This window comes from Rhamphochromis sp. 'chilingali' (assembly GCF_963969265.1).
Source record: "Rhamphochromis sp. 'chilingali' genome assembly, chromosome: 16".
NCBI lineage: Eukaryota > Metazoa > Chordata > Actinopteri > Cichliformes > Cichlidae > Rhamphochromis > Rhamphochromis sp. 'chilingali'.
This window is the reverse complement of record NC_137943.1, coordinates 29,329,402-29,349,224: the sequence shown is the minus strand read 5'-3', so window position 1 is coordinate 29,349,224 and position 19,823 is coordinate 29,329,402. Positions and strand designations below refer to the sequence as shown.

The 19,823-nt window shown below is 40.6% G+C and overlaps 1 protein-coding gene across 3 annotated transcripts in view; it reads left to right on the top strand.

The window, feature by feature from the left end:
* The first annotated feature begins 187 nt into the window (after positions 1 to 187).
* The window catches only part of LOC308412577 (enhancer of polycomb homolog 1-like), a 36,050-nt gene continuing 16,414 nt past the window's right edge, over positions 188 to 19,823 (top strand). Inside the window, exons 1-2 of one of the 3 annotated variants that reach the window (XM_080907037.1) lie at positions 188 to 520; positions 7,953 to 8,048. Coding sequence is in view for 2 of the 3 variants with exons in the window: in XM_080907036.1 (XP_080763162.1) it covers positions 9,818 to 9,970 (153 nt within the window). In the remaining variant the exon portion in view is untranslated. Of the gene's footprint in view, positions 521 to 7,952; positions 8,049 to 9,538; positions 9,971 to 19,823 lie in introns of those variants that run through there. The other 2 variants (XM_080907036.1, XM_080907035.1) reach the window with 2 other exon arrangements.

Genomic DNA, 19,823 nt, shown 5'->3' with positions numbered 1-19,823 from the left:
TTCATTTTATACTTTTATTTGTTTATTTTAGCATGTAAATCGGCTACAAGCTAACGCTCGTCGTGACGTCGCCAGCCAATCACGTTGCACTCCATCCCCGTGAGCGTGACGCCTTGAGTCGGGTGCTCTCCACAGGTGATTGGTGGCCTCGGCGGGCCAATCAGATCGCGTCGTTTACAGCAAAGTTGTTAACCCCCAACAGTAGCACTTTGGTTTCCACCTCTCTAGTTTCAGCCAGCTTTACATCGACATGGACTTTTCAGCAGCCAAAATAAGCCGTTTTTTGGTAGATCTACACCGGACAATGGCTCTGCCTGCCCGGACACCGGCGGACCGACCGGCTTTTATTATGAAGCCAACTAGAAGAAGTAGCTGTGGCTAACGCCAGTGGTAGTTGGGTGCCTCTGTGGCTAGCTGCGTCGTGTTGCCTGTCGTTTTTTTTTTTTTTTTAAACTTCTGACTTGCAGAAATATTGCCCATCTATTTATAAATCCCCGACGTGTGACCGATGGTCGACTTGGTGAGTATTTTTCTGCAATGTTTTTAACTTGAATCGATGGTCGCCTGGAAAAAAGGCCCATCGTGATTAGTGTTTTCTGGCATCAGATGATTTCATACACGCAATCAAATTCCTGGCTGGTCAGCTGGATGCGATTCAGCATTAAAACCACAAGTTTCTAATCACTTTGCCACCTCCCGAAGCTAGGAGACCGTGATATGGATCGATATGTTCGGATGAAACGTTTATTGTTTTTATAAAACAAAAAAAATCTAATACTCTAGTTGTTACAGTTAGGTGGAAAAATAAGATGTCGGAAATCTGATCGGGGTTATTTGAGGGGGGGTAAGAGAACATGAGCAAAAGGTGGCTTCCTCTTTGAGAGGCTGCAGGTAATTTTTTAAATATGATTTCTTCTCTGGAATTTCCATCATCATCGTTGGAAATGTAGCACTGGGGGATCATAGGCTTTAGGGTGTGTGGCTGAACAGTGCCAGGCAGCTCCTGTGGTCTGCTAGGGAACTGCTTGGCCCTGGCCTGTATGGGTCTGGATCATAGCCTTATGCCCCACTCCACTGTATTATCTAACCTACAGTAGCTCCTTTCATAAAACACCCAGCCAGACGAAGACCTCTGACCGTCCTGGCCTGCTTGGCTGGATGAAGCTCAAATGGGAACTGCCTCATGGTGACTAGTTGTGCTGTCATTATTAGTTAATAATTAGTAATAAAGGCCTGCTTGGGATAAAAACTATGCTGGGGTTGCCTCATCTTCTGCATTAGACTGGATGTAAATCAGACGAGGACAATGTTTCTCGTGTTTTCCTGTGATTATATGAACTTTTTGTGGGACAAACCCCACCCACATGGCACTTTTGTGTTGTGTGCTGACCCAAAGTATGTGAGGTATGAAAGTAATGTATTTAGTTTGAGGTAGTCTCTTTTGTATTTTTTTTTTTTTAGATGTTTTTAGAAGTATAAATCTCAAGGTCACAAGCTTAACTTACTAAAAGTATGTCACTCAAGCTCTTGTCTTTTTTGCATAACCACAGGGCAGTTGAGGCCTTGTCCTCAGAACGCCTTTACTCAAAGTTTCTGGAAATTAAAACAGATTTCAAGGCTTTATTCTCCAATACAGCTTAATTTGGGCTTGGCTAATTTGGAAAGCATCCAGCAGCTGTTATAATAACTGCATTACACAGACTTTATTCGTTTCAAAACCTAGAAACATGCACATGTCCCACTAGCCATATTTTAGTCATAACCTCATGACAGTGGCAGGCAGCATAAAAGGTGAAATATCTAAGAGAAGGAAACTATCGAGCATTGTAATATTACTGACACTGCATTTACAATTATACCAAATAAACTGCTTATAAGAAACTTTAATAAATCATTAAATAAGGTATAAAAGTACTGACAAATGCAAGTACCTTTTACAGTTTTTTATCTTAAATGTAGCCTGCCAATTTCTTTTCAAGTAAAATGTTATAGATATAGGTTTTCATGTGTCACAGCAGGAGTCGATGACCACAGTAATGCTGTGCCTCTTAATATAAATGAATTGGGCTCATGTGTGTGTTTGCGCACAGCAGGGAGCTCGGTTACAGTCAAAACAGTAGATGACACACTTCATCACGGTACAAAGCTTTACTTTGAATCCCAGATAGTTAACATTTGATAAATAAAACTGAATTTCCTTGTAGGTAGGCACCAAAATATGCTTTGTAAATCCGATCTATTTCCCGTTACTCTTGTTTTAGACATAAATGTCAGAGTTGTTCTCTCTAAAATAGCTTCTTAAACCTTCGCTAGTAAAGATGGGATTCACCAGACATCCCACAATATCATATTATCACAATACTATATTCATGTTATATTAATTAACATAGTGCAATACTCTGCACTGCACAAACATATATTATTATTTATCACCTTTTTTCCAAGTGCAAACTATGTCCTCAAAGTTATTGTTCTATCCAAAGATAAAGTTATCTCACTTCAATTATTCATGTTTTGTATTTGCTCCAAATGAAATTGTCAAGCATACCAACACTGTAACCAAAACCTACCATAAATGTTACATATGGAATGGGGTCACCGCAATCGGTTTCTGATAATACAGCAATTTCCAGGTATAAATCATCGAAAATCACGTAGTGTTGCTGTCCATCTAGACAAAAAAAAATCACATTTAACTATTAACTTTGTGCTAAGCAACCTTCCTCTTCTATAAGAGTCAAGTTCCCTCGAATTGTGACTCAGACCGATGACAACATGATGAATTTGTCTACATTTATAGATAGCATAGGAATGATTTGCAAACCTTTGACAATGTCTCTGAGAGTGGTTGCAGCCAGTCCAAGTCAGACTGCAACTGTTTGCAGAAAGATTTCCTCCTCTTAGGCGAGATGGAGAGACCTGCAAGTCCAACATGTAGATTCATCACTGGTTAGGGATCCTTCTTGATCTAAACAAACACTTATTGTCTGTCTGCTGACACTTAACAGCGAATTAAAGGTAAGTACCTTACCTAGTTACCTTCATAAAATGTCAGCCTGCTGCGGACAGTGGATGATGCCGCATGTAGTAGACATGTTTCACTGGATAAACAGAAGGGCTTAGGTCCAAAGGTGGAGGATGCCGTGACACGCCTGAGGCCTTTTGTTTACAAAGCAGGCTTTGGGGTTAACAGTGTTTTAAGAGTTACAAAAGTGATTAATTGCTTAACGGTGTAGATCACCATGGTAACATATACTGCGGCCGTAACCAGCTCCGAAGCAGGCTAAGTTTGAGATTAGAGATTAACAGGTTTTAATTCACCAGCTACTGATAAGTTAGTTCTCCAGAAAACAGAATTATTCCTGGAAATCCCTTGGACATCTGTGTGTGAATAATAAGAGGTTCTAAGGTGTCTTAAGGTTTTTTCTTTTCCTGATGAGCATTAATAATAAATATAGATTCTTAAAGAAACCTATTTCCTGGTTTTTCCTTTTGGCTAAAAACCCTTTTTATAACAATCTTATTGTTCTATATACCATGTATATGATCGTAAATCACATGTTTATACTTGTTGAACTTATATCAAATTTGCACATAGACCAAGCCTGTGTCTAAATTCTGGGCCTGTGGCTGTTGTATTTAAAAATTAACCTCCCCTAATGACAACCTGTTTGTCAGCTTTACATCCTGATTTCTAATAGGCTAAACTTCATTAATATACTAGATTTTTTTTCCAGTCTTCCTGGCCAAAGTGGTTAAAGTACTTTGACATTCATACTTTTCCTCACACACGTACCCAAACACGTAGTGGACTCGCCTTCGGCTGTGTTACTTCCAGCCTGTATTTTGTGTTTTAACATCTTTATATTTATTCTAATACGATAGTTTTATCTAACTTTATAAAATCAGGCACACTGCTGCCAGCAAACCCGTCAATGTTTGATAAATCAAATGCTCCCAACACTGACTCTTTCACATGAACACGCTCACAGCTATGTTGTGAAACCCTGGTTTAACTTATCGAGACGATAACCCCCTTTGTGGGACTGAGTCTCCAAGTGGACTTTTTAATCAGATTGTGTTAAACAATCTTGGAGAATGTGAGAATGCCAACTTTTGAGAACAAAGGTGAAGTGCAGAACTGCAGTCGCTACACAGGGATAGAGTTGATGAGCCATGACATGAAGGTATGGGAAAGACTTGTTGAAGAGCGGTGGGAACGTGTGCAGTAGGAGTGATGGATGGGTTCAGGGATTGCCTCTGAACCTCTTCTGTCTTGAACTGCTGATGGACAGATGAGGTCAGGGGTCCGTTTTTCGTACCTCGCTTACTACATCCAAGATCAAATGACACATCCAGGATCAAATCATCGCGCTAACTTTGAGCTTGCTATTCCGGTTCTCCGAACACACCTGTTGTTGACGATTAGTATAGCTGGATGAAGTAATGTGAGATCACTGGATGAAGTAATGTGAGTAATGTGGCTTAACAGGGGCTACGCATCGATAGTAGAAACATTGATCGGCAACCCTTTGATTGGTCGGCGAAAATGTCGAAGGAGCGCGCTCGGTATTTTTCGGCAGCAGAGCAAGAACTCTTGATTGAGGGATTTCAGGAGTTTCAGAGTGTAATTAAAATGCAAGGGAACACTGCAAAGACTGCAAAAGCAAGGAGAGAGGGCTGGCAGAAAGTTGCTGACAAATTAAACTCGTAAGTAATTTAATAATAATAATAATAATGGATTGGATTTATATAGCGCTTTTCAAGGCACCCAAAGCGCTTTACAATGCCACTATTCAGTCACTCTCACATTCACACACTGGTGGAGGCAGCTACGGTTGTAGCCACAGCTGCCCTGGGGCAGACTGACAGAAGCCAGGCTGCCATATCGCGCCATCGGCCCCTCTGGCCAACACCAGTAGGCGGTAGGGTAAATTTATTATATTACACTATATTATATTATATTATATTACATTATATCATATTATATTGTATTACATTATATCCTCTTTCACATTAGAGCCACAACAGGACCCACTAGAACATAGGAACAAGTAAAAGTGAAATATAAGAATGTTCTACAGAATGGTAATATTTATCACTTATATTGCTTTTCGTCTCTTGGAAAGAGACCCTGAAATAATCTGTTTGTTTGTTTATAACAGCAACCAAGAAAAGGGCAGAGGAAAAAAAGACAGGTGGTGGTCCTGCACCCCCTCGTCAACAAGTTGGTTAAGTAAATAATATCCTCACGGGAAAACCGATATCTCTCTATGAGCACACTGTCGCGCTGAGCTAAAGGATCCTGTCTGTCCCGCAATATACGCTGGATTCTGAGGACTCTCCTTATCAATCTTGCACCTTCCGCAATGGGTGGCTCGCGTATACGGACAGGACATGGCTGCGACAGACTTCCCAAGTCCACCTTCGCTTTTATAGCCGTGGTCTCTCATCTTGATTACATGAAGTAATTTACAATTACTACTCTGAAATATGAATTACATCTGAAATAATCAAATACATGTAATAGAATGTTAATAGTACATTTCCCTTTTTTTAGGAAATGACCTGTATGCATCTGTATGGAATCAATAAAAGGATCAAGTGCTGCATTAACTTTAGTTACATTGATAATATTTATTTATGGTAAAACAGTGGTAAAATATCGCTGTTGCTTTCGTATAATCTTGTTTACATAAAGTAACCCTGCTCCCGAGCAGGTTTACGCTTACGGATCTGTTGCTATGACAGCAAGTCCCGGATGAGCTTCGGAGAACCGAACGATCCAAGATCACGCGAAATCGTCAACAATCTAATCCGGCTAACTTACTTAGCGAGGTACGAAGAACGGGCCCCAGAAGTCTCTGTGAACAATGTTTACAGACAACATTGTGATCTGTGGTGAGAGTAGGTGGAAGAGAGTCTGTAAGAGGTGGAGGTATGCTCTGGAGAGAAGAGGAATGAAAGTCAGTTGGAACTAGGGCTGCCACAAACGATTATTTTGATAGTCGACTAGTCACCGATTATTTTTGCAATTAGTCGACTAATCAGATCATGCATCCATTGAACATAAAACGTACAGCTTATTGCTCCAGCATGCAGCTGCTCTTATATAACTATCATTAGCTTACAGCTTTAAGTGTTTAAGGTATGTGCTAACTAAAAATAAAGACAAGATGATAGTTTGTTAAACTTTTAATGAAATTTGCAGGTTGTCTCGGTGGAGTTTAATAAACTCAGCCGTCTGCTCCTTGCTATCTAAAATATAACAGGACACTGGAGTAAATTCTCGACCACCTCACACTTCTGTTTAATCAGTTTTCTGTTTGACGTTTATTCAGCTGTGAAAACTGTAACTTTAATCTCAGCCAAACTGATTTACTCAGAAACAAATAAAACACTGAACAAAGCCAAACAATATAACATTTTAAGTCATCTAACTGACTTATATATCATGTTTAACCTGAGTAGCAAAAGACCACGGGGGTCTGAAAACTATGTGCCGGGAGTTCGGTGTTCTCGCCGGCTCTAGTGAGCCTTGATCTCCCAATCAGCTCGTCTCTGAAAACGTCGGAGCACTTTTGGGAATATGTGTTGTCTTGATAAACCTAGCAGTTATTTGAAGTTTACACAGCTACATTCTTGCCTGAAAATATCTTAAAAGTTTATTTTGTGACCTAGAAAGTGTAATATTAAAACTAAGTAGCTGCCGCCATTGTTGGAAACTGGAATTGGATGGGCCGCGCTATGAATTCTGGGATAGGTTGGGCAATGAAGGACACGCCCAACCCATGATTCAAATCTGGGGAAAAGGAGGATGCATTTGTCGGCCGCATTTGTCGGAGTCTTCAAATTTGCCTGTCACGTAATCGGCCTACAAATGTGGCCTCCAGAGGATGCAGCCACTGAATTTCGACAGCTACGATACTGGAAACTGCGTCTTCTTCTTTAGCCTTTAATGGCAGCTGGCATCCTTGTAGATGCACTGCTGCCATCTTCTGTTTCAGTCCGTTATTCCACTCTTGAATCCTACTACTTGTTTCTGCGTCTTTCAGGATCTTACGAAGCTTCAAACAACGCGTCGACTATTAAATTAGTCGTCGACGGTTTTGATAGTCGACATAACCGTGACGGGTCGACTAAACGTGGCAGCCCTAGTTGGAACATGACAGAATACATGTGTGAATGAGAGGGAAATGGGTGTAACAGTAACGATGCAAGGAGCAGAGGTACTTGAAGGTAGATGAATTGAAATACTTGGGATCGACCATCCAAAGCAAGAGACAGTGCACAAGAGAGGTGAAGAAGAGAGTGCAGGCACAATGGAGTGGATTTGGAAGAAGGATGGTAGTAAGAGTGAAAGGGAAGGTTTACAACATGGTAGCATGACCTATTGTGATCTGTGGTTTGGAGACGGTGGCACTGACAAAAAAGAGAGGAAGCCGAGCGGGAAATTGCAGAGTTGAAGATGCTAAAGTTCTTGTTTAGAGGGACCAGGATTAGAGAGGCATGTCTGAGGGGGTTTAGACGTGTACAGAGAAAGGATAGTAGATATATCAGACTAAGGATGATGATTATGGAGCTGCAGATGCTGCATTTTGTGTGCTGTTGGGCAAGAATGTGAGAGTAATGTACAAATATGAAGCAGATCTTCCTGTTGGAAAATGTTCAATAAACGTGCCATTTCAGTTTAAAACCCCTTGTTGCACACAAATAAACTCCTTTTGGTCCATTTGAGTGCCTTTGTGTGTTACCCACCAACACAGCCAGGTGTAGTTGTTGGATGGCCAGACCAGGAGGCCCTTCTGACAATTACAAACAGGTGGTGGATTTTGTTTTTGCTCCACCCAGACCAACAGGATCTAAATCTCCTTTTAAACTACATGTGAAAAACTCATCAAGCGTGAGCTTTTTGACTAAATGTCCCTGCGCTGTTGTCAATTTGCTTGCAGGTCTTCATGGCACCATCTATGGATTTATTGATGAAAAGAAAACCTCAGGTCCCCTGGGTGGATCCTGGCTAAGAAACATGTCACCACCATCAACAGGTAACAATGTTAAATTAATGTTGTAAGTGTTTGGGTTTGGTGTGTGGTTTTTTTTTTTTTTTTTGTGTGTGTATTTCTTTGGGGGGGTCACTTGAGTAGCATACTCAAACCATACCTTTGTGCTAGTCTTACCCTGAAAGCACCACAACTTCAGCCTGCTGGGATAAGCATGGTCACTTTTAAGCTTTTAACTGATACATATAATAATACATGCACTCAAAACGATGCACACAGTTTGTGATGCACTCACAGAGAAATGGCAGGCAGCGAGTGCCAACATGCATGCTGGTGATTTGATCCTTTGCCTGTCAGACCAGAAGAGGGCAGCGTTGTGCTCACATGGTGAGGCGTATCACCGGGAATAAACGTTTCTGGGGGGTTTTAATGATGGGCTGTGGTCAGATCAGAGTGATAAGTTTCAGTGGATCCGGGTGGTTCTTTCTGTGTGGTTCAAAGGGACGGCTGTCTCTACCCTGTGGTGTTAAAGGCGTTGGCTGTAGTTATTTTTAAGATTTTTGTGCCTCCTGTATTGTTTATCAAAGCATAAAATACACTATAGTGAAAACTTCCAATGTATAGTAGTAATTAGTAGTATTTTTATTCATTTTCATATATGACAAAGGTTTGGGTGGAAAAAATACAATTAAATGACATTGTTTGTCATTCCTTGCCAATAAATGCAGGGCTGTTGATCAGATTGATGAGCTGTAATGAATCACTGTAGTTGTTTCAGCTCAGTTAACAGTTATCTCTGTTAGCTGCATTGGCCTGCAGCTAGTCTGTCTCTAATTTTGTTAACCAAAACGTAAAATACACTGCAGTAAGATAGCTTGTATGTCCCACAGTTGGGAAATTCACTTTATTACAACAGCAAAATTAAAAGGAAAAAAAAATATAGAAGAAGCAATAAAGTAACCCATGACAATAATACTACACAATAGAGAAAATGTACATCATGCAATATTAAATACCTTTTTCAAATTCATTTTATTTGTTTACAATTTGTTTACAAAGTTTTAAGTGTTTTTTTTTTCTTTTTCAAAAGTAGAAATTATTCATTATATATTAAATGCATTTTTAAATAGGGGTATCTTTTTTTATTTGTTGTGCTAAATACAGTTGGCAGTGGTTTTTTTTGTTTTTGTTTTTGTTTTGTTTTTTTAACCGTAGTCCTGTTATTCCAGTAGTCCCACTTTTTATTTATGTTTTTAAAATCGCATTTTTATTTTCTTTCATTTACTATTTTTTAAAGGGGGTATAGAACAACTTTACTTTTGTCATTTAATTTATTTATTTGAAAATTTATTTCGTTTTAGTTTACGATATACATTTCGGCCATTCCCGGTGCTTATTTCAATAATTTATGTGTATGTGTGGAAACGGAGTTAGTTTGCAAGAAATACCCCCTTCCCCCTACCCCCGCAACGCGCAAGCGCTCGGGACCGTGTGGGAATGGTCGGTCCACGAACTGGGGGTTGGACCGCTCCGAGCGAAACAGAGCAAACGAGTTTTAAATGTCCGCCATGTTGTCCATGGCGCACTGAACCAACGGTAGGGAGCGGAGCGTCGGAAAAAAACAGTCCGAGAGAGAGCGACCAAGATCCGGGCCTTCCCCCGGCTCCGTTGGCGACGCCCTAAATACAAGCTACAACCATTCGAACGTTAGAATAGAGACTAACCGCACAGAAACATCCATGAAAGCTCCACTCGGTACCGTTGTGAATATTAGGAGATCGGATAGATTTATATTGCACCTCGAATTGTGAAAAATGAGTAAATTGTCGTTTCGGGCACGGGCGCTGGACGCTTCCAAGCCACTACCCGTCTTCCGTTGTGAGGATTTACCCGACCTACACGAATATGCATCAATTAACCGGGCAGTGCCGCAGATGCCGACGGGGATGGAGAAAGAAGAGGAATCGGTATGCTTTAACCGTTTGAAAATATGAATTTATACGTTTTGTTTCATTTTTACGTGATCACAGGCGTCCCTCTTTTTTCTGCGCAAGCTTTCACAAAATGGCCGCCAATTTTCTCAGGAGAAACACGACGGTTTTGTGCCGCAAACGACTCATATACGGGGCTCGGACGGATTTTTGGGCAAAGCGGGGATGCTTTGTGTCGTTATTGGATAAAATTGTCCGGTTTGACCGGCATATTTGTGCGTGAGGTTATTTTCTGAGTACAAAGGAGTCATGTGACCTGAGCGATTCCGACATTTTGTCTCGTCTGTCAGGACGGGGCCTTGTGTTGGCGTAATTGCAGCGGACCAGGGCAAGGGGGAGCTAGTGATTTCAGATTATGTGGCATCTTTGCTACCAGCAGTCAGAAATGTCAACAAGGCGGCCATGCATTGGAGAAAACACAGCGGTGTTCGTTTTGCATTGACTTGATGTAAATGTTTGCTTGCTGTTTTCCTGCACAGAGCCTTGTGTGTCATGAATGCAGCTGCCGGTGCCACATTTTTATGATGATTTCTCCGTACGGCGAGCCCGGCTCGTTATTAGTATGGACGCTGTGGGTTTGTTATTATGTTGTTGCAATTAAGTTATTGCATGTGCAGCAATCACACAGGTAAATCACTTATTGTCACTCTAACCAAGAAGATACTTCTCTGTAATAGGTTAATGATGTCGATTTTCCAGAGGTGCTGTCACCGGCATCTCTCATTGCAATGTGGTCATATTCTGTTGTGCATAGAAGGAATATTTAAACATCAAAATAAATCAGAAAAGCTCGTTTAAATTACCTAAAAGTGCTTTGGTTCATATGTTATAATTTTCGTGTAAGTAAATGTTGCAAAATAAGATTGGGACTTTGTTGTGCAACTTTTTGTGTTTCCTCTTACTCCACAGTTAAGCCACTGTGGGATGAGCATCTAAATGGTTATGTGCATTGATAGTCAACTATCTATATAAGAACATTGTTACATTTCAAAACTCATGAAAGCTTGCAGATAATTGTTAGAGAAAGTATCTTTCTAGTTTGATCTCCCTGCAAGTAACTTAACAAATTCTGCTTCCTGTTGCATCCCACAGGGCTGTTGTGATTATTTCAAAAATAGGGGGGGTTGTAAAGCACATGCACCCTGTGGGATTTCTTTTTCCTGTTCTTCGCTTTTTATGTAATTTACTATGCAGTAGTCTGACACAGCAGTGCTCTCATCCCGGGAGTATTAAACAATATATCTGCTTCTCTGAGGAGTCTGCTACACAGCTTACCCAGCAGTCTTGCCTGATGTTTAAATATAAGGTTGAGTACACGAGGGGGATATCGCTACAGGGATCTGTGTTGGATACTTTTTTCCCTAAATTATTCAAGCAAAGTGTGTTGCAGCCGGTGTTGTGGAGGCTCGGTGTCAGGGGTTCAGTGTGTCAGATGGCACAGCGGGCTGGCAGACCAGCGCACGTGGCGCTCCAGAGGAGATCAGGGTGGCAGGAAGGAGGAGAGAGGAGGTGGGGGTTGCTGTCACTTCAAAGTCTGTGCTCTGCTCAGCTGGAGTGCTTGGTTATGTAACAGTCATATTATCATAAGAGGTAGGCCAAGGCCTGCTGCGTGCCAGCCGCTCTGTGTTGGGAGCTGTCTGTTATGAATTCTGCGTCAGACTTTAGATGGAAATGTATTTTGAGTTGTTGTTGTTGTTGTAGTTTCTGCTGCTGGTGTGTATTTTTAGCTTTTGTAAGAGCACATATTATTTGTTTTACCTCCACGCTCATTAATTTGCACAGGGATGCTTGGTCCCTTTTTCTCTTTTTCCTCCCTTAGCGATGTGCTTGACCCAGTGAAAGCAAAAACTGCATTTATTTTCTGCAGTCTGAAAGTGTTCAGAGAAAGCATCAGCTTTGCATGTTTCACTCAGGACTATTTAAGCCAGACTATGCAGTGCTGGGTAGTCTGACACTCTGCTAATAGAAAGATTTCTGAAACGAGCAGGGAGACGCTGCATAGTATGTTCAGCATAGCCAGATTTTCTCTGCCTCCACGTGGGCCTCTTGGAGGGTAGCGACAATTTGTTACCCGAAATCACCGTTGGATGCACAAAACTTAATTTTACGCTTGAGTAAATTCAATGCTCAATACAAACAAGTTGTTTAAAAATTCAGTCCTGGTTATTTTTCTTCTGGACAGCACCAAAATTATTCTGCTGTGAGGGTGGAAAAAAACCAACTCTGTTAATTATCCTGACTCAACAAAGCCTAAAAGCCCAGTCGCAGGTGACGGGCATCACAGCAGTAACTGATATCAACTTTCTCTGTTAACCCAGGCTGTTTGCTCCAGGCTCTTTGCACACACTCATAAAAGCGAGTGGTTGATGCATCATTTGCTGCTGCTTCTGCACAGTCGGGCACTGTCAAGTGAACAGGTTGTGGAGGTTATAAAGATCAGTCTATAAGAAAAATGACATTAAAGCAGTGTTGCAGAAAATGATTGATATTGTAAATTTATCAAGCTACAGCTTCCCATTTATTGCACCTTCCACCCCTCTCTTGTACATTAGAGCGTTGAGACTTTGTACATTTAAAACATGAGTGCATCGGGATTGACTCGGTCTCATAGCTCAGTGGAAGTGGTGTGGAAATCACTCTAGGTTGTAGCCAGTGAAATTGTTTCCACAGATTCAATATTCGTGGTGATAAATGACCTTGAAATAGACGAAGCATTCATCTTTTTTATTAGCTGCATTTCCAGCAGGAAAACATACCAGGTAGCAGATAGGATCAAGCATTAAAAATTTTTTCCTGTGCTGCTTCCTTCAGTGATGCTGTTCAATGTATGGCTCAACAGTTTAAATTTATACAATTCTGAGCAGAGACTGTACCTCACTAAGAGTATACTGAAAATGAATTGGTATACGTTTAGTGAAATCTGGCACATCAGGAAGGTTTTAAACTGAATTGTCAACTTTCCTTTACTTTGCACCAGCTCGTAACTTCAGCAAAAGTTAAGAGAGCTGAACTCATGGCATTGAGAACTCACAACTTTGCGCTTCCATGTCCATCTTTCTGCTCAGCTTGGGCAACAGGACACCTCGTAACGCTTGTAACCCTGCTTGGCACACGAATAGTCAACGCTTTCAACCGTCGTATCTCTGTCCAACAGGCCGGTCTCTGCGTGTTTGTGTATTTCTGGTAGCGTAGATCTACCAAAGAGCTGTCACTGCTGAAATTCCCTCAGCACATGTAGCGTGTTTGTTTTGGAGCCAGACACTTTGTCTCGTGTTTACGTTTGGGTGAAAGTGAGGTCAGTGTCTGCAGCCCTGCTGGGAACCCACAGGCATCTGTTTTTGCCTCTTTTCCAGACACGCTTCTTGTACATACACACAGCCACATGCTCTGGCGGGACACCAGGTTTTTTCTTTTTTGTTGCTTGTGACCTTGCTGGGTGGGAAAGTGGGGCATGTCACCTGTCCAAAGTCTCTGCTGGCTCCACGATGTCAACTAGATAGCTTCCTGCGTCAGCTGTTTCACTTTCCGTTTGACTATTGACAGATTGGTTCTGGATGTGTTTGTGCACCAGGTTCCAGGAAGGGTTTTCAGGCCAGTGAGTTGGCAAGTTTGCAAGATGGGTTACAACTCCTGTGGAATTGCTCACTCTGTGACCCATTAATTAAAGAATGAGTGTGTAAACTATACATGTAAACCAGCATGATCAGTCCATGTACAGTGGCAATGAGTCTGGTTGACGGAAATCTTTGCAGTTTCCTGTTAGTTCTGCCTTTTTCTGTTTGGTTTTCCTCCCTCTCCAGCTGAATTTAAGGGATTTTAACACTAATCACATTGTGAATGAACCAAAACATGGTTTAGATGCTGCTAAAATGTGTAGTGCTGTGCATAACATTGGTGTGACAATTTTCAGAGCATGGCTAACAGTAGCTAGCGGCTTTATTTTAACACTGCACATAACTTGTTTGTCAGCTTCTACAAGCTTTCTTGTCCGTTGGGGACAGTCAACATCTTAAGTCTGTATCTTCCCTGTTTTTCACTGTTTGTCAACCTAACCCGACCTCTGTACCTCGGGTAACACGAGCCAGGAGGTACCAGTCATTTACATCAACTAGCCCACATTCACAAACCCCCCTCGCATCTCTACTTTTCTTTATTAATGTACTTCCAAAGCAGAGCTATATGTTTACTAAGTGTAACTAAGTTAAAAAATGGTCTGTCATCATTAGATTTAAACTAACTAGCTAATTCTCTTCTAACTAAACCTTGTAACCTCTCTTTACAGATTCCTGAAAACCAAACTTCATAATAACGTCTGGGCACAGCCACACTGATCATTTTATTTGAGTAGAAAGAATTTGGATGATCTGTTGTTTTCGGTGGGGACTCATTGTAGAGCATTTGGATCTGCGAATGGCTAATGACGTCAATGGTAATCCCCGGAAGGTGACTATGCACATTTTAGACTGGGCTGGGGGTTGGTAAATTATCACAGCCTTATTAACTTATGAGGCTGCATTCAAGTTGCAAAGACTTGGATCGTCTTATAAAGCAGGCTGAATTGGAGTGAATCAAAGGTCTGGACCGAGGCAAATTCTCTCCCCATTTCTTTTAATGTGTGAAGCGGGATGGAAAGTTGCTCAGTTAATTGCTTGTTACTTTACAAACTGCCCCACAGAGTTTGAATTGACCAACTGTGGAGAAAAACCTAGGCTCGTAGCTGTTATTACTTTCCCACCTCTTTTACTCTTGGTGTTGAATATCGTTCTCTCCCACACACGCTGCATAAAACTGCTTTTGTACTGTGGCTAAGCATCCCTCAACAGCCTCTTACCAGACTGTCCCTTGCGGCTGTCCATCATGTTAAGTGGCATTTACAGTGTCTGGGACAGTAGCTGTCAGAGGCGAGACTGGAGAAGGTGGAGGAGGCCGCGGCTGGCTCAGCAGACTTGACAGTGATCGATGTGGTCATTTTAGAGGGCTATTTCTGGACTCCTCTGTGTATTTGAGGAAACGAGTGCAAGTGTGTGCGTACGAGGGCATCGGCCAATGCTCTGTATTCTGACTGTTCATCTCAATCTGACTTTATTTATTGTCAGGCAAATGACCACAGCCAGGAAAGTAAACAACCACGTTGCTTGATTAGGTTTGGCAGGCGATGTGTTTTTGCTCAAGGCTGTTTAGTCGATAAAGTTTTTCCTCATAGCAGAGGGACCCGGAAGCAGACTTGGAATAAGATGGGAACATATAAGTGTAGAAGTGCGTGGTGGCATATGTTGCATGTTTAAAAGGTGTTCGTATGGTTTCATTCATGCAGGTTGGTGCAGATCAGATGAATGACTGGCCTGTAAGACTGATACAAAGGAAATGCACAAATTAATTAGTGATTAAACTAAATTTAAAAAGGTGGAACAGAGAAATAAGAAAACATTCAAATAAACCCAGAACCATTAGAACATGGAAAGTAAAGTAAGGCAGGTATGTCACAAAATAGAATAAGTCAAGCAGTTGAGTTCTAATTGGTCAGTATAATTAGAATAATGCAGTGCTAGATGATAAAACTGAAAAACCTAAAGGTACAGTGTGTAAAACCTGACTACTAGATTTTGGTAGATTACAGTACCCCAAATTCTATTTTCTTATCCTGCCTAGTTTTAGCTACAGCAGCTGCTCTAGGACAAACTCTGGCTGTTGTTCATCTGCACTGAGTTTACCTCAACTATACCTCAACCTCGGTATTCTTTGTTTCCACATCTATTTACTCTTGAGGAGGCTGTAAAACTTTGTGAAAGAAGTCATGAGTTAAAGAGCCAATGAACAACAATACTGGGGTGAGATGAGGATATCCTGGTCTTTTCTGCTTGCCAGTGCTGCTGTTAGTGACATTTTTGAAGTGGTTCTAACACTGTTGGACATGGAGCACTTAACTCTTAAATGATTTGAGAATGTTAATTAAACGGTTTCTCAGAGTGTGGTTTTTAGGATACACAAGGCTAATACTAGCTGGTGTGATGTTAGCTTATAACTATCTTGCAACAATATGAGGAATAAACATCAAGTTGTGGACTTTTTTATTTTTTTATTAGAACCAGTTTAAGAGATGTGGCTTGAGGTGAGAACGAAAAGGTGGAAATAAAGTAGAAGAAAGATCTAACAAAGACATGATGAAAATGTTATTTGGGCATATATAGTTTGAAAGAGCTCTTTGTGATCTTTAAATTAAAGATAACTTATAAGGCAAACGGTTTGTGGTGGCTCTCCAGTCAAATGCATAACAAGATTAGCCACGAAAAGCTTGCTAGCAGACAATATTACACACTGTTAGTGTACATTAGAGGTTATTTAATAGAAATGTTACAGTTTTGATCATTTTTAAAAACTAAAATGGAATGAAACTTAATATTGAAATGCACAAAGTAAATAAGTAATGTCTTTCAAGTATACTCCAGTCAGGTTGGGTTATGTTTGCAGGGCACCATGGAGAGGCTATTAGGAAAGAGGGGGGGAGAGAATCTGCATTCTCAGAACAGATCGCAGCACCACATGGCAACGATAAATGTAAAAGACAACCGCTCGCCTCGGGTGTACTAAACAGACTGTGCATGATATTGTCAGGCCCAAAAAGTGCAAATGGTGGTGATGAACACTGCTCTGGGACACCATAAAGTAGATTTATGACTGTAGACCGAAAGTTTTGCGGATGACAGCACAAACTTATAAATTGAAGGTCAGACTTTGTCAAATTTGCTTTCCTAACAGTTTTTATATTGTTTTTCTTGTGACTTGCTGTTTACAGGTAACAGGTATGAGTAATCATTCATTATAATTATATTTATTTGGAATACAAATTTGTTTGTTTAATTGGTAAAAACAGATGTTGATTAAAACCTGTGAAAAAGCAGGCACTGTGGATACTCCCTTGAAAATTCACCAAAATTATGTTTTTCATGAAATAAAATCACCTTAATCTCTGTTTATTTCCTTTTATTTCCACTGGTAGTTTCTGACTGGATAGTTCTGAAAAGCATCTCTAAAGTAATTAGTTTTGTTATGATGGTTAGTCCACATTTTGCAGTTTTGTCTCGTAGATGATCCTCATCTGATTGCATTTGTTATATATAATAAATGACTGCAGACCATATGAGATTGTATACATTGTCCTCAATGTGGTAGAGCAGCAATGTTTCAAGGTCTCTGTAAGAGTGAATAACAGTAAAATCTCTGGTGTGTTGAAATGGCAGCTTGGTGTTGTAAAGAGAAAATTGATCTTTTTTTGCTTGTTTTGCCTCTTTCAGAAGACCAAGTTCAGAAGTTACATTTCTCATGTTAATGTTTCGATCACTTAACTACTGCACATGTTGCAGGGTCTCTACTTCTGTGTGCCAAGCTTGGTGGTGCATCACACTGATCCTTTTTAACACTGGGAAATGTGTTATGTCAGCTAAGCTGGAAAAATGGGATTTGTTATGCTTTTGAATGGTGGATGCTCATATATTATATTATATTATATTATATTATTAAATATATTAAGCTAATCTTTCAAGTAATGCACTCAGCATATGTGCAGTATTTTTTACTCATCTGCTTCAGTCTATCAGACAAGTTGTGAGGCACTAATATGATCTGGTACATGTTTGGCAAATGGAAGCATGTAAAATGCAAACACATCCGGTGACTAAAGAAGCAGCAGTGGCTCCACCGTTATCTGCACAGCTGATGTTTTTTGAGGGGGGGCACTAGGTGTCCAATTGGCTGAGTCTGAATGTAGCCGTTCAGTACTTCCTCCTCATAATTTGTTTATGGATTATCTGGGTTTTTCCTGCAGAGAGGAAGTTTTGCCTTTTTCCCCCAAGAGGCTTGAACCAGAGCTAAAGGACAGTTGTCAGCATTGGAGTTTGAGTTAGTCAAGCATGAGCATCTTTCTTCTCAAATGATCAGAACCAAAAACAAGGTGTTAAAATGCAGAAAAACAGATAAAATAAAAACCTTTTTAAGCCGGGTTCATTTACTCAAATTTAACTATTATGTAAATGACCAGAATTACAAATACCAAAGCATCATTTAAAGTAGCCCAGCCCTTCATTGTCTTCATGAACATTTTTTTGTGCAGTCACGTAAAAACAAATGCACTTGTGGTAGCATGTTATCACAGATTTGGTGCATTTATTCCTTCCCAAAGCCCATCTAAGCTAGGATAAATGTGATTATACAACGGTAACGGACTTATTAGGGTTTTTGTTTTTTTTGCAACAGACAAAGTTCAGTTGCTTTGAATAACGGACCAGTTACTGACTCATTCACTTACTTTATCAACCTTCTCTGGCTATTAATACTCCCCCCCCCCCCCCCCCCCCCCCAAAAAAAACAAAAAAAACAACTACTCTTGTATGTCTGACAGCCGTGGGGAAAACGATAAACACACCCTCTCTCCGGAGAGCTGTTGTACGAGGCCAGCAGCACGTTGCCTTGTTGACAAAATGCCTGCCAGTGGCTTGGTGCCCGGCTCTGGGCCAAAGGCTCTGCAGCTCCGACTCTTCAGACAAACAGCCCGCCAACAAACCAGTTAGTCAGTCCTGCAGCCTATCTGCCTGCCTTCCTGCTTTCCGCCTTATTCCCTCAGCAAGCTTGCAATCTTGGCAGCAGTAGGCTTCCATCTCTTATTTACCTGCCATGAGGCAAAAAATGTTGTTAGCCTCCATTTCTGCTCTCAAGATAATGATTGGATCGTTTAGCTAAAACTTGTACTTCTAGAGCCAAATTGTTATTTCTTGTTTTTATTAGGATCCAAACTACATATGTGTTTTATATGTTTGAATTTTTGTTTTTGGTTAAATTTAGTTTGAATTAGTTTCCAGTGTGAGTTTCATTGTTTATTTTCATTTTAATTTGTGCAGAGCGTATTTCTCTAAGTCCATATTACAATAAAGGCTTGTAGTAGCAGTCAAGTTTGAAAAAACAAAAGCACCAAAACAAATCCTTTGTGAGGAGTTGTCTTCAGTTCTTTTCACATAATGTTTGGCTAGTGATTTAAAGACACACAGGTAATAATAATCATTTAAACTTATTTGGTGACCTGTTTTTTCCTGATGCATTTCACTTCACTACTAACTGTTGCCAATGTTTTTAAACTGGCTTGCATTTTGAATGTATGTAAAACATATTCATCACTGAATAAGCTGTACTCATTCAGTGGAGCTGACATCAAACTAAAAATAAACAGGAAATGTCTTTAGTCTTTGATCAACTTTTCCAACAAAGTAAGCATGAGCAGGCACTGATGGTTATGTTGATACTGAGCTGTGTACAAGACTGACAGTTAGCTGTGTTCAAGAAGTGTTTGTTTTGTCATTTTTGGAGCTTGTGCATGTCTGGTTTCCTCCTGGAACTCAGTTTGCAGGGTTACAAGTTCTTTACAGTCACCCCAGCTTTCAGCTTTTCTAGATATCGCCTGATAGAAGTGCGTTTTAGAATTAAACCAGTTCATTTGGATGTTGGTCGAACTTTAACTTGTCAGTTCCCAAGTACAAAGACTGTGCCAGTAGCTGGGGTTGGCTTACTCTCGTGCATAACCTGCTAGCCCAAACCATACCACACTGAGAATTTCCAGTAATGCCTGCATGCAAGAGAATATTACTGCAGTTGTCCAAATTCATGTGTATTTTTAATGTGGTCTTGGGGTGTCTTAATTACAGAAAAAAATTGCAATTATTTTGGTCTGGATACTTTTATTTAAGCAGATTTCCTTGGCTTTACTTTCCCCTCCATTTGAATCATAAGGGTGAATTCAAATTAACAGAATCTCCAAGTCTGGAAAGTTTGTTTTGGACTTGGG